This window comes from Anopheles cruzii, chromosome 3, assembly GCF_943734635.1.
Source record: "Anopheles cruzii chromosome 3, idAnoCruzAS_RS32_06, whole genome shotgun sequence".
Taxonomy (NCBI): domain Eukaryota; kingdom Metazoa; phylum Arthropoda; class Insecta; order Diptera; family Culicidae; genus Anopheles; species Anopheles cruzii.
The window spans coordinates 79,673,093-79,688,032 of record NC_069145.1 but is presented as its reverse complement, the minus strand read 5'-3'; the positions used below and the strand labels follow the sequence as shown (position 1 = coordinate 79,688,032).

The window sequence follows — 14,940 nt, the reverse complement described above, 5'->3', positions numbered from 1 at the left end:
TCAATCTACTACCGCTGGAGCGGAGAGTTTTTGCGCCAGGATTTTTGCCCTTTGCCGGCCGTTGGTTGGTTCCCTGTTCACGCTCCGGGTTGATTAAATTCCGCTCACCGGCAAACTCTGACCCGGCAGCCCGGAGGGGTCTCGTCGTACAGGCTACTGACCGTGCCGTGTTGTCAGGTGACGTCCTCCAATGACGTCCGGGTGCGCCGGAAAACCGATGCGGTGTGAAACGATAAGCGGAACTCCGAAAGTGGACTCCCGTCACATATCCCTTTAGCCCCGAGGGCGGTCACGAACCTGCCGTCGGAATGCGCAACATCGGAAAGCAAAGTTGAATTATCATCTATTTCATGAAATTGGAAGTAATGGTGCGGAAAAATCATTTATATTTTCCTGCACCACCGAAGGGGACCCACAAACACAAATATGGATGGTTTCAAGTCGGTTTTCGGTCCTGTTTCTTTCTTTCTCAGTTGCCGTATGTTGTGCTTGGTGATTGCGAGAGGAACCCGTTCCGTTTGGTTCGTTATTTTCGGTGCCCTAGTCGTGGAAAGCTGGCGCAAAGAGGATCGAAATTAAATTTCCATTTTTAAATTCAATCCCAAATTGAAGATTAGCTACTGCTGGTGGCCCCGGTGGCCTCGTAGTGTTGTTGGCCCCAAAAAACCTTGAGTGAGTCCCGAGTGAGCACAATCTATTTTGCGCTGTTTATGTGCTGACGACCTTCTCGTAGAGCTGAGGTCTCCGGCTATAGTTTTCGCAACTCGCATCGCATCCTCGCTTCGGTCGCTTTCCGTCTGAACGACTTAATGATTTACACTCAATTAGGCCGCTTCATGTCAGGCCGGCAGGCAGGACCCACCATCGCACACAAAAGACAAGTTCCTGGAACACAAACAAACGAACGAACGAACGAACGAACGAAGAGTTATTAGTTGGTCGAGAGTGGAAATTTAGGAGAGAGATTTCATAAAAAACTTTTCCGGCATCCCGTTTTTACGCCCTTGGCACTGCCTTTGCGGTGAGGACGCTGCCTCTCATAAGCCCTTTTCCATTTACGGGCGTGGTGGTGGTGGTGAAGTAGAAAGTTGCGCTTTATCATCTCGCACAAAACACCTCATAAATGCATGCGCCAGCATCGGTCGGGGAGTGAAAAGTTTCGGGTTGGGAAAATTATCGTTGCCACTTGGTGCACCAGCAGCAGCAGCAGCAAATTGCACAATACTTGCGCCGCTGGCAGAAGCAGCGGCAGGATGTTTTTATTTGTACCGGAGAAAAGCCGCATTCTTTTGGAAACAACCAACTGTAGTGTTTTATGCTGATCAGTAACGGTTCGTTTGACAAATTTTGCAAGTGCAAGACAGGGAGCAACTGCAACCCGGGGTTTACCGGACACGGGAACCATAAACACTAACCGTGTAATGTTGCGTGGGAAATGCGGGCTTTGTTCCACGCCTTCGGCCGTCCCGGGAACAGTGACCGGTAAGGAGTCTCTTCCGGTATCGAGCGCTTCCAGCGAAGCTACCAGAGTTATCACTGACCTCTTGGTCCCCGAATGTTGGGACAAAAGCAGATGGGCGACAGGTTGGAAGATTCGTGCTGTGCTGGAAAGTAATTTTCCGCTTTCAACTCATCACTCATTTTGAGGAGTGCAAATGATTGTTTAGCGTGTATTACAACATCGGCAATTAAAATTGAACCAATATAATCGTTACAAGCGGACGAAGTTCCTCGCTAATCAACAAACCGCTTAAACTAACACACATCCTCGCACGAGAGCGTGTCCTGCCGTAAATTCGAGCTTCAATTAAATTTTCAATTATCACAATTATCGCAACGAAGCTCTCCCGAGCCGGTCCAGGCGGCCCCCCGGCAAACTGTAAGGGATTAATCAATCGTAAAGTGCAGAGCCCATAAATCCAAATTATACAAATTACAAACAAATAAATAATTGAATAACCTGACGCACGATTGTCAACCGAGTCGGAGCGGTGGGCGCGAGCTGGGTGTTTGTTTTATGACCAACTTGGGCCACCACCACCGTGACCTGGGCCCGCGGCAAAAGTTGAAAAGTAAACAGATGACCCCGCGCGCCCAGGACACCTGGAGCAGACGGTGGCGCGCGCGCAGCAGTTTGTTGCTCCGAAGGGGCCAGCCAGGGGTCGAAAACTGTCAAATTATGTCCAATTATTGCCAAATGCAAAGCCGCGCGCAGCCGATAATAAATCAGAAACAGTTTTAGTCTTTGTTGCGGGCGTCCGACTAATCGGATCGGGCCATCCACTCGGGCAGTGCGCAATGCATTGGAACTAATTTAGTGCCCGAAAGGGCGGGGGTGGTCAGTCCTCGAAGCCACGTGTGGTGCGTCACGCATTTTATGTCCACCCGGGCGTGACTGAAACTATTCCGTCCAGCGGCCAGAGTGTGGTCCGCGCGGGGGGTCTAATAAAATATAAACTAATTTATAGGCCTGCACTGCCGAACGCCAGTGGCCGAGGCGCTACCCCCCGCGCATCAGGCAGCAAGCGGTGGTCCTGGTGGTGGTGGTGCTGATGGCGTACCGCGCAATCAGCGTTCGAGTCTCGCGTGGCACGCAGCGCGGGCAAACCGATCGAATCAACCAAATGTCACCAGCTCACCAGGACGATGGCCCGGGCCGCGGCTCCTTTCCAGGCTGTTTGATTAGGCTTCACCGCTCACCGGAAGGACACGGACGGACGGACGGACGGACGGACGGACGGACGGACGACAAACATTATCACTTGGTTCCAGGATTTGCGAATTGATTGCGTTCGGTGAGGTCAGATGGTTTGCCGGTGGTGGAGGACCATCGGTCGGTCGTTCGGTCGGTCGCTGATGAATGGCTCTGGGATGGTCCTTCCCTCTATCTTTCACGGGAATTCCAACGGGTCGCCGTTACAAGACGGATGCCGGCTTTGATGAGCGGGATGAAAGGTTTCGGGTCTGGGGATGGTTTGATTGATATGTTTAGGCGCGCCTCGTGGCTTCGGAGAAGATGTTTACCGACGCTCGGCATAAATTATCGGTGCGAAACTCGTCGTCTCGTGGCGTGGCCGGAATATGTTCACCAGACGCCTCCCCTGGGGAGGGGCGTTCTGCGACCGACGTTGATGAAGCAGCACCAGGAATAGGTCAGCCCCGGAAAAACGGAAACGCTGCTTCACGCCGCTAATGACCACCAGAGCGCTGGGGGCTGACCGATTTGTGTGCTGACAAGGGATGCAGTGGCCAGCGTGAATGACTTATGGTGGGGTTTCCGTCGGAATGATCAACAACTGTCCCGAGCGATAGAGAGATGAATTCAATAACTGTGGAAAGTTATCTACATCTCTTCATTGCTTCCAACACGTTTTGGGGCCGAAAGTTTGCATTGAAATCCGTTAAGAAATGCTTTAATCTGTGTGCATATGGGCTGTGGAACGCCTTCGAAGCCAGTTACGTTCGCTATTTTCGCCCCGCAACACGCAACGATTAATCACCTGGCGTGGTTCGCCATGGGATTGCGCCTTTTTCTAACGCAAAAAAAAGGATCCTTTGCGGACGGGTCGGGTATACCTCTTTTCACGCGGCCACAGCCGTGGGCCATGGGCCTGGCGAGAATCGTGGTGTAATTTCAATTCAATTTCCTCCCGATCCGGTTGCTAGGCTTCCAGGGATACCGTTATTGCCGTCTTCGGTCCCCAACTGTCAACCGTTTTACATTAATGAAATCATCAATTTCACGCATACCTTTTTCCCGGTCCTCGCTTTATTTCTCTGCGGTCATCCTTTTTTCTTCCCTGCCCCCCCTGGAAGACGGTGAATCTATTTTCGAGGCTTTTCTTTTCAAGGCCGACGACGACGTCGGTCACTTGAACTTAACGAAGAGTTTCTTCGTGGTCTGTTTTGGTTCGGTTTCTGCTCTCGGTTCTTGTCCTGTTTTGGTTCGGTTTGCGGTTCGGAACGGAACGGGTCGAAGTAGGCGCAACATTGGAGAGCAAAACATTTCAATTGGTCAACCCTTGGTTTCTCTGTTGTCCCTGGCGACCATAGTTGGTTGTAGCGCGAAGGGATTGTGAAGAAGTGAAGAGATTCGAGGTAGGCGATGGAAAGCAGATCGTCTTGTACTACTCGGGTCGGGATCTATGCGTGAAGCACGGCTTTGTTATGAACACAGTCGGAAGTAAAGGAATCGATCGATTAATAGAGAAAGCGAGTCCCCTTCTGAGAAAAAGTTTTTGGACCCTTTTTTCTGCATCCCTATCAGTGGCCGTACAGAAGAGGGATAATGTTTTTTGGTCATTTATATGTTAGTGGTAAATCCCACATGTGTTCTCGGAGAAGTTGGACGATGGTAGAAGATACATCTTCCACAGGGTACTGATCCCAGCAGCCCTTGCATCACCTTGATTAGCGTTGTTCGAGGTAAATCAATTTAGTTCTCTGGTCAAACGTTTCACAAAATAATCAAAAAGCTTGCGTTAGTTGAACTTATTTTACTACGATTGTCTCACATACAAAGTGTCGAATGTCCCTCACTCACACGAGCCAATCTAATAAATCAATTCGATTGAACCAGTTAATGGGACCGAACGTTGTAAAGCTGATAATTAATCCAATCACAGATTGTTTGTTAGCGGAAATCCGACTTCACACGCCAGCAACAAGAACTTTCGAGCCACAGCCACGATGTGCTTCGCGCCAACGGACGAGACGTGAATGCCACGGTACTGCGCGATACCGGATGACCGGTAGCGTCCTGTCGGCGGTGGTGGCCGCTGGTGGCCGATCAATGAAGTGTTCAAATTTAACTTTTCACTTGTGCACCCATTAGGGAAATAAATCGTGATTAATGGAAGATGAAATTTGCAAATTACGATCGCCATTCATCGCGGCGCCCTCTTCGCCGACGGATAATGTAAGTCATCGGGTTGGAAAATTGAAAAGCACCGTGCAGCACAACATCCACGCGGCCCTCGGGCAACCATTATAGAAATCCAATCGATGCGATCCCCAGGTCCTTGTCCTAAAACGTAATGAGCGCCATCGCCCACGGTAGTTTTTCGACCCCGCACTCGCTCTCTCTCTCTCTCGCTCTCTCGCTCTCCGTGTTTGGCCAGGAATTGATTATGCAAACAGTGTGCTTTACCACGAAAACCGTCGCATATGTGGTTGGCCGTTGACCGAAGGGTGGAACGGCCCCCGGCGGACCGAGGCTCATTAAAAAGAGCTCTTACGGAGGGGCCACAGTTTCGGTCCATTGGGTCAGGATAACGTGGAAAGTGCCGGGGAAAGCCGGGGAAAAGCAGCCAACCGCCAACAAAGAGAACGGCCAATCATGGTCTCAGATAAACCTCAACAAAGCACCGTTACCGGGCAGCAAACTGCTCCAAACTTTAGTGTTGCAGAGCGTATAAGTGTTTCCGTTTTTTGTTGCGCCCTTTTTATGAGAAAAGGTTTGCTGCTGATGCTGCTGCTGTGTGTTTCAACAACGAACCAACTTTTGCCTTGCTGCATCGGGGGCCAATATGGACCAACACCTGAGCACATTAGCGCTCGAAATTATTTGCATTTTTCTCCGTTTTTTTTTTGCCCCGAGGCTGAAAGATGATTATTTATTGTTATTCGCTTTATTATGCAAACGAAATTGCTTCATAAAGAGGAAAACACCTTTTCAGAAACGCTTTTCACCAGCACTGGCAGGATGGCAGGATGATTATGGTTCTCAATTGGAACACCTGACGCAGGAAGTGACCGGGGTCAGATTCGTCTTAAAATCAAATCTTGGATGCCATAATTGAATCGTGCCTTTATTTACTCCAAATGCTGGGAGTTGAAGCATTCGGATTGGTCATTGTCTAAACCCAGTTGTCCATAAAAAGAAGTGACGTCAAACGCGTAGGTTTGGAAGGTTTACTAACAAGCACTTCAAGGGGTTACAGAGCAGAACGTTAGTCACTCGGAATCGTTTGACAGATTATTCGGAGCCATGAGGGACACCACCACCCAAGCGGGTTGTCGCGTGGCGTGTCAAGTGTAAAACACATTTTTTCGGAGAACAAACCTGATGCTTAGAGCGGCACAGCGACATCCGTCGGTTGTCGGACCGTCGGCTTCACAGTCAACAGAAGATTCGATCCTTTGGCAACGAACCGGATCCGGTCCCTGACACGTAATGGAACCCAAAAAAAAAAGACAGACGAGAAGAAAATGGACAGAACGCAAAAGGATGCTGGGAAAGGCGTCGCCCAAAGTGTCATTAGCGGCGGGGCCGGGACTTTGGCCAAGCGAATCGAACGCCGAACGCCGATGCCGAAATCCACCGGTGGCCCCGACGGATGCTGGGTTACCACCTACCGTGTTACCTTCAAAAAGTCAGCCGCTTTCCGGCCCACGGTCGGCGCTGACGAAGGCTTAGTGCCAGTCCGGCTGACACCGGAAGGGAGGTTTTGCTGATATTTGGCCGCCTCCTCCCCCGCCCGGATACGCATCCGATACGCACCGCACCGATTTACTGACCGTCAGCCGCCACGGCGCGTCACAAATTTCCTTCACTTTATGGACCCAAACGTCCCAGCGTGGCAGGCAGGAGGTGTAGCGACCTTTCTCGAAGCACATACACTTATCCTATAAGTCACACTAATTGACGTGGGTTTCGTGGGAGGTGCATCCGGTGCCGGGCGTCGCACGGCCGCCGCACGGATCAAGACACTCGCCGCCGGACGGTGTTTGGTGTTCCTTCGGCACGCCTGATGGAGCCATCCGTTGGCTGCTGCTGCCAGATGGTACACAGGCCGTGTGCGCGATGAGGGACCCAAAAAAAGGACGCCCCGGACACACCGACGGAGCGTTGTGATGCGTTCAGGCACCGCCGTGCGCCGTGTTTGGCGTAGAAGATGAAATTGGATTTTCTCCCAAAATAAGAAACCACTCAGCGCCGGCCCTGGACGAGAACCGGTGGCCCTAGGCTAGGGTGAGGACGGAATTCTTTAAGACTTTCCGCCTCCCCCAACTGACAGATGACGCAAGAGTGTCGGCAGAAAATGTATATGTGTCCCGTGTGTTTGTGTGTCCCTCCGAAAAAGGACGGTTCCGTGGCGGCGGCGTGTCGAGTGGTCCCTGCCGTTGGACTTGGGTGGCATTTTGCGTCGTCGGGCGAAGGAATGTTACAATTTTCGGCAAGGTATAATGCCGATATGTTGCGTTGTCCTGGGGGGTTTTTGGTCGCCCACGGACAGGCGACGCAGTAGACGGCGATGGAAATTATGTGCACAGATATCCGGCGGCAGGCATACTTACGTGCCAGCGATGGTCGGAAGCGTATCGCTTTCCGAAAGCTCTCCACAGCCTCGTTGAAGTCTTGCTGGTTTTGCAGCAAAATTCCTCTGCAAGAAGAGCGGAAAGTAAGAAGATAGTATGTTAGCGAACCGATAGCAGAAGATAAAGGATTCGAGGACAACGTTGGCTCGGTTGGTGTAAAACTATTTACTGGCACATAGTCGTCGCACGCACGCAAAGCCTCCCATGATTACCGGTAAAAAATCTCAACCTGTCAGTAGCCTTCGAAGGGTCGAAGCCTTGCATAGTAGCCTCTGCTGCAGGGCTGCTTTCGGAAGAGTAATTTGCTGTCGACTCGTAAATAAATACATTTTATAGTCTTCGTTCATTAGGTCCCGAGCGACCGGTTGCTCTTAATATCCCCACCCCAGTTGCAAAATCTTAGTCCTTTCCCGTCGGTTCCTATCCTTTGTGGGATCAAACGGTGAGCAGACTATCGGTTTACCTTCATCGGTTCGTCGCCGAGCGCAACGTGCTAAAAGCCGTAGTCGCTGTAACCGGTACGCGGATGGTAGGAAAATGAAAATTAGCTATTTGTTAAAACATTTTATTCCTAATTTCAGATGGCAAGCGATAGTGCTGCTGGCTGGCTGGCTGGCGCCCGCGGCCTGCATTCGCTTACCGGAAACTACCGGGATGCGAAATGTTGTTTGTTCTGCCCCAAAAGCAGGACGTCCAGGACTTCTGTGTCGCGTCGGCTTGAATTACCATTTAAAACGACAACGAGTGCCACTCTCTTCGAAGGAAAATCCCTTCTTTCTTCAGGCGCCTTTTGGGGCGAACGGAAGGAGGACGAAAATAAAACCGAAACCGGACTGCGAGCTGCCGGTAATCGCGTCCGCGTAAGCTGAGAGCACCGCCTGGGCCATCTCGCGGCGCTAAGGATTGCCAAGGGCCTCCCCAAATGATACCCCTGCCCGTTCACCGGTGGCCGTCTGCGCAGCTGATGTAGCAGCTTTTTTGCATCGACCGACGGCGAACGGTGCGCGTTGCAACAGACGACGCGCTCGTTGATAGCATCTAATTTTCACGTAAACTGTACTATTTTTCAACTCCTGGCCTCTGAATAGTTAATGGCTGCCGGCTGCCGCTGTTTGGCTGCTGCTGGTCCGGCGCCGGAGAGCAAAAGAGTTGCCCATTAGCGACAGACAGGTCGTCGGCAGCGGCCGTGGTACTCTCCGTTTCGAGGACTCTTATTAAAGTGGAGGACCATAGCAGGTTGGACATTTTTAGATGCCAGATTGAAGACCGGTTGGTTGGGAGTTTCATATTTTGCGTCATTATTCGCATTCTTCCTGCAACACACCATTAATATTAGAGGAAAGAAACATCATTCTCTTTTGATGTAAAAAGGTCTTTTGAAGTAAACATAATCATGCGGTAAACGCAGGCCACATTAAATTATAAAAAGAACTCAAGGTAAGCATTTTGACCGCAGACGTTTAGGTGACCATGCAAGGTCTTAAGCATCCTGCAGAAAACATATTGATAATGCTTCCTATTATTTTATATGCAACGTCGCGTACATGCTTTCTCTTTAAACGATAGGATAGTTGTCGGCCAACCGTTCACAATCCTACAACATGGCACTGACCAAGTGTTGGTTCTTGGGCCAACAAATCGTGCTGCACGAGGGCAATTAAAAGTTTTCAAGAGTTATGGGCCCGTTCGGTTGCATTCAGCGTTCCGGACGGTACGACGAAAGGATAATCTGTGATAATATTTCCACACCAAATGACAAGTGTTTTGATTTAGTGGTTGGGCTCTCCTAAATTGTTGCCAAAAGCGTTAATGTGAAGTACGTGAGCGGCAGCTCATTGATGAGCAAAACCGTTTTATGCTTTCCTCGAAAATGAATTTGTCAGAACCGCAGCAGAACTCTCTCGTGGGACACTAATGCCCTTACACTGTGCGATGAAACTTGACCCGAAACCAATCAATAATTCATTCCAATCAGCATCAAACAGTAACCCGCCAGTATGGTCCAGGCGATGGGTATCAAACATCCACTTTATCGAATCGACATCGAAGCATCCGGCACTCGAGCCGGTATTATGTTTTCAAAACATAAAACGTTACCCCGATCAGCCTGGGGCTCCCGATGTTTACCGTCAAAAACACCGCGCACCAAGTGGCTCTTATCCTGCAGCCACTCCACTGGCGCTGCACTTGTGGCATTAATTTCGTAAAAAATTACTCCCCTTCCTTGAGGTCCACTCGGCCAGTGCGGCAAACGAATGGCGCTGGTTCGACGTTCTTGTCGTGCCGATAAGTGCCATCCACACATCACTCTCTTGAGCCGCTTCGCAGGATGCACGGGCCTGGGGCCACGAAGAAAGCGGTTCGAAATCCATCGAACCGGTCCTTAGGTTGGCCCCTCTTTAGAGCGCGTCCCGTCCCGTTCGCATAGTCCATCGAGGTGTCGAGTGTCCGATGGGATGTCATCTGCATACGGTAGCACACATGCCGTAGCAGTATATTCCATCCACTCACACAAGGGCCATCCTGCCACTGCCAGGACACGGGGCTCGGGGCTCGCTCGCTCGCAAGTGCCATCCATCGTTCATTTTCACGCCATCACACGCCACGCCGGTGTGATGGTGCATCCGGTGAAAGATAACACCCGACGGCAACGGCTTCGGGCTCTGCTTGAAATTCGATGAATATGCATTATTAATCACACCCTCCAAACGTCGTGCAGTAGTGGCGAAGTGCACTGCTGCAGTGGCCACTGATGAACGGGTGTTGCGACTGACGTCTTGTTGAGATTTCGTCGAGTCCCCTCGAGGAGCGCAAACGCGGCGATTTCCGGCTGTCAAGTTGATTATATCGGCGAGCTGGCGCTGAGTGTGTGATCTACTGAATGGGTTCGATTCGGGTCCGTTCAATTGATCGTTACTGTGTAAAAATCGATAATAATAGTAGTCAAATGCCGGAACCTGTCGGCAGTATTACCGTTGTTATACAGTCGTTCGCGTGGTTTCCAGTGCATTCTAACGTCAGGTCGGGATACAGGACACACGACACACGTTGTCCCGATGGTTCGACCTTGCCCTGCGGAGGTCAGTCTACCTTGCCATCAGAACTTGAACAATCTGCACCGTACCCGCGCCTGTGTGTGTGTGCGGATTTCTGGGAGGATTTTTATGGCTGCCCAATTTCATGCTCGAAAATAATGTCCTTGCCCTGGCCACACGCGAGGACGACGAATGGACCCTCGGGCTCGAAGAAGGACGACGGAAACATTCTTATAAATTCATAATTTTATCGTTTTCTCCCAAAAACGGATGCTGCATCGTGTACGACACAAGCTGGTGCGCCATTACGGCCAGGCAGCAGAGGTCACGAACCGGGGGCCGGTGTGCAAACGGATGAGTAATTTATTATGCCACACACATACACACACACATGAATATTTACTCAGGACGAAACGAAACCGTCACGATGTTTACGTCGCCGCCGCCGCCGCCGTCGTCGTGGTCGTCGTTGCCCTTTCACAGCAAGCCAACAAGCCACGGAGAGGGCGGCGATCACGACGAGCACTGAAATTGTTGCCCTCAACCGGCGATCAGTTGAGCGGCAGGAAGCGCCATCCTTCCGACGGGCAAATCTGGTTCCATCTGAGCGCGAGAGGGACAGAGGTTATCATTTTCTCGTCAGTCCAACCCCGATTAGCCGGCGCCGCTGCTGGAAATTACTGCTCCGAACCATTCGTCACGGCGCCACGCCAGCCGTCGACGGTGAGGGAGCCTCGGACAAATGACGTTTGATGGACATATTCATACGATCCTGCCCGCTGCGGAACCGGCGTCTGCAAGGGCTGAGCATGAGTTTGAGATTTATTTTCTTTTTTATCCGACCGCTGGCCAATTTTTTCTCCACTTTCGGTCTCGTGTGCGGAATGTGAACGGAATATGTAACACTGTTGTAGCACTGACGGACCGTCCCGAGCCCGAGTGTGTGAGGGAAAGCAAACTTTAATGAGTTTCAATAATGGAAACGAGTTACGAGTCATACTCTGGCCACCGTTTTGCTGTGCTCGACCCTATCCGCGTGTCAGTTACAAGGACAGCTTTTTGTACGCAAAATAGTTTAAAAAATAGCAGAATCATGAAAAAGTTTATCACGAAATAGGATATTCATCTCGAAATTCGTAGGAGGGTTTCCCTTTCGTAGGATGAAAACGGAGAAGTTTTCATTCAGAAATTTTCCATTAAAGCATTTTGTCCTCAATTTTTTGTTGACTGTCATTTCATGATAAGCTATGTTTCGAATCGAAGTAATCGTTGCTAGACGGATAGTTGCTGTTTAAACATTCTTGAACTGTCTTGCTTCAATCGAAGCAAGCTCTGATCAAATCTACCAAACCTTAAAAAGTATGCTTGTTCCCATAATATTCAATATGTTTGCTGCTTATCGTGCGGTCATAATGCTGAGTCAATAAAGACAAAAACAGACACTGAAACCATTTTACAGGCGTAGAATAATTCGTGCTACCCACGGTAATCACCGTGGACGCCGTAATGTACTTTCCTTGTTAACCCGGCCAATCTGATAGAGCTAATAACGATCCTGAAGATAATGAAATGCCTCACGCACACCGAAAAAAGAGGCCACGTCCCCCCGTCCACCAGGGATGATGAAGTTCCCGTTAGCCGTTCCTGTTCGCCCGTTGTTCGAAATGAAGTAAAGAACCTTCGGGCTTCCCGGACCAGTCCGGTGGGTAATTGAGCAATTTAAAAATGTGCGATTTGGCCGACATTGATTTTGTACGTCACTGCCAAAATGAATAGTTTCGATCGATAAAGGGTCAGACCACCAACCCGAACACGACTGCTGCCAGGACGGGCTATGCAGTTAGTTTTCAGCCTAACGATTCGGCTATGATTGAGTTTCGCACACAACCGAAGACCGCCGGCGACCGGAGATGTCGTTTTCCATTAGTTCGAACCCGACGGTAAGCGACTGGCGGTACTGACAAGTGCCCGTCGGCATTAGGAATTGGACGGTGCCGGTTTGGTTAGCCCCGATTTTCCGAAGGTGGCATTCGCCGCAAAAGCCGCCCACACTGAAACCACAACATCCGGATGCATTTGTACAAACATCGGACCCCCGCCCGTTTCGGGTGTCCAGAGGGCTCAAGGCAAAGTTTGGAACTTCGATCGATCGGAACGCGGCTGACGGTGGTGGACGACGGCAGGCGGCAGAAGTAATATCACTAGACAAACAGTTGCGAATCGTGCTGATAGGATAAACGGTTCCGCATTCTGCGCGTGGAACCAGAGCCGGCCGCTCAGGACGGCCAAACAGCCTGAAGGCATTTTGGAAATCAGGTCCGAGCGGGATCCTAAACTATTCGCTCGATGATGAACGGAAACGTCGGTGGCCCAGCCCAACCGAAGGTGACCGGATGTAATTTATCGAACTGTGTGTGTGTTAGGCTACCGGAGGCATCTTTGTTCCATTTGCTTGACAGGAGCCTGGAGGCGCCATGTTTTGGTCCAACTCTCGTCGAAGAGCGACCTGCCGTTGCCGTTACAGAAACGTAATGGGGCGAAGCACACGAACAAATTTGAAGACGAAAACGGTTTACCATTTCAATTTCGAACAATTAGCGTTGTGGTCCAGGAAGGAACCATCTCTTTCCGAAACTTCGATTTAGCCACCGATAGAGACAGATGTGTCGTTAGAATTATTGTACCAAGGTTGTACCAATTTAAACTGAACATAACCACAAAGGTGCTTGTACCCCGTTCATAAAAGACAAAGAATCAACCACACCGCTTGTGTTGCCATTTCCGGCCACATCCGGCGACAGTGTTACTGCTTTCTGTTATGCTAAACTTTTCAATGTATAAAAAGACACGCCCACGGAACAGAACGGGGGCCAAAATCATGTTTCGCGGAAACCGTCTTTCATCTGCCAACGCAAACGCCGCGCGCCATCGACACGGTGTGGCACGTGGAAATAATATTCGATACCGGAGCAGGAAACACTTCAAGGGCGCACACGTACCACCACAGCATTAAGGGCATGGCAACATGGCAAAAAATGTGCTGCAACAACGACGGTGCGGAGGGGTGGCCATTCAGGAGCGCCATTACTATTCCGTAATCCGACATACGTGGCGGAGGCGGATGTGCTCGTGTACTCGTGTAATGGCGCCCGGGGTCATTGCGTCGTGACCATTTTTCACCGAAACGTTGGGGAAACGTTCTCGGGCGCCGAGTGCTTCCGCAGGACAATGGTAAGCGGAACTCTCTCGGTGGGTTTCTTTGAATTTTATAATATACTTTTCGTTGTAGGAAACCAAAGGCGAATCGAGAACGAGAACGTTTCCACACAATTGGCCTTCGACTTGTTTTGGCTGCGAAATGAGCTGGTTTTGACATCAAAAGCGGCTTAATTAAGAATCAAAAAGGCCCACCAAAACGGTATAGTCGCATCGAAATGAAAGCGTCCTGTCGCGTCCTGGCGAACGGAATTGAAGGCATATCGCACACTAAGCGCTTGCGCCACAGCAAACGCGACCGACGGCAAACGGTGGTTTCTGGGCTTTAAATCGTCGCCGAGCACCGTATACATGTCTCGCCGCCACCGGACGACGCAGAAGACTGAGAACGTTTCGATACCGACCACCGTTGGAGCCATGAAAATCATGGCCGCCATTCCCGGGAGACCGTGGGCCACAGGAAATGGCACATGTAGTCGGGGCCATAAACATTCAAGCTTCAGCTCCGGAACAGATTCTGGACCCGGTGCCCTACACATCTGCGGCGCTCGGCTGGGCTGGGCTGGGCTACGGCCACCGAAAAGCGGCGAAAGTAATTTATAGTTTTAGAATGTGTTTATTTAATTTGTTCGCATTAATTTTTAATTTTCATTTTGCGGAATCGTTTCCGCAAGTATTTGTTGGGGCTGTGCTGCTCGACACCGGGCCCGTTCCTTGCCGGTGCCGGTTCCGTGGTCCGTTGTGTGCGGTCCTCTAACGGGCCCAGCACACAGCGAAATGGGCGGACCGGGCTGTGGTTCGGAAATGGAACAGCCGGCAGCAGCCGGGTGGAGCTTTTCGGGACTGCACTTTGGGCGTTTGGAACTGCGCACCATGCCATGCACCAGGCCCGGTTCCTAGGCACTCGATCCTGTGGCCGGTTTGAAAGGCACTTTTTTCTCCTGCTTCCGTCCGGTTTGTGTTTGTTTGGCCGTTTGCGTCACGTTCGAGGATCAGGCAAAAGTTCGGTTTTTGTGAATTATTTTATTTGTACTTCAATTTCTTTCCTTTCTGGCTACCATTGCGAGCAGAATGAAGGACTCGGCGCGAGGGTTGTTGAACGTTGGCCCCGTCGAGTGCACACGATTCACACGTTCGGTCGATGTACTATACTGAGGGGCACCGGGTATTGAAGTATAATTTAATTTAATTTGAGTGGATGGCTTCGTGAGAGAGTTTTTGCATGCATTGAGCAGTGACGGTGGTTCTGTGCTTTAATGCTGCTAACGTAGGTAAACATCTGCTAGGAAAAGCGCTTGTTTTGGTTGCACGAGCCAATTACCGGTCCTTCTAACGCCTCATTACGATCGTGAAGCTTGTTTTCTATTCA

At 50.6% G+C, this 14,940-nt stretch overlaps 1 protein-coding gene across 1 annotated transcript in view; it reads right to left on the bottom strand.

The window, feature by feature from the left end:
- LOC128271083 (protein O-mannosyl-transferase TMTC2) overlaps positions 1–14,940 on the bottom strand; it is a 101,196-nt gene that overhangs the window by 12,387 nt on the left and 73,869 nt on the right. The window contains exon 6 of the mRNA XM_053008519.1: positions 7,300–7,385. Coding sequence (XP_052864479.1) covers positions 7,300–7,385 — 86 coding nt within the window. The remainder of the gene's footprint in view (positions 1–7,299; positions 7,386–14,940) is intronic.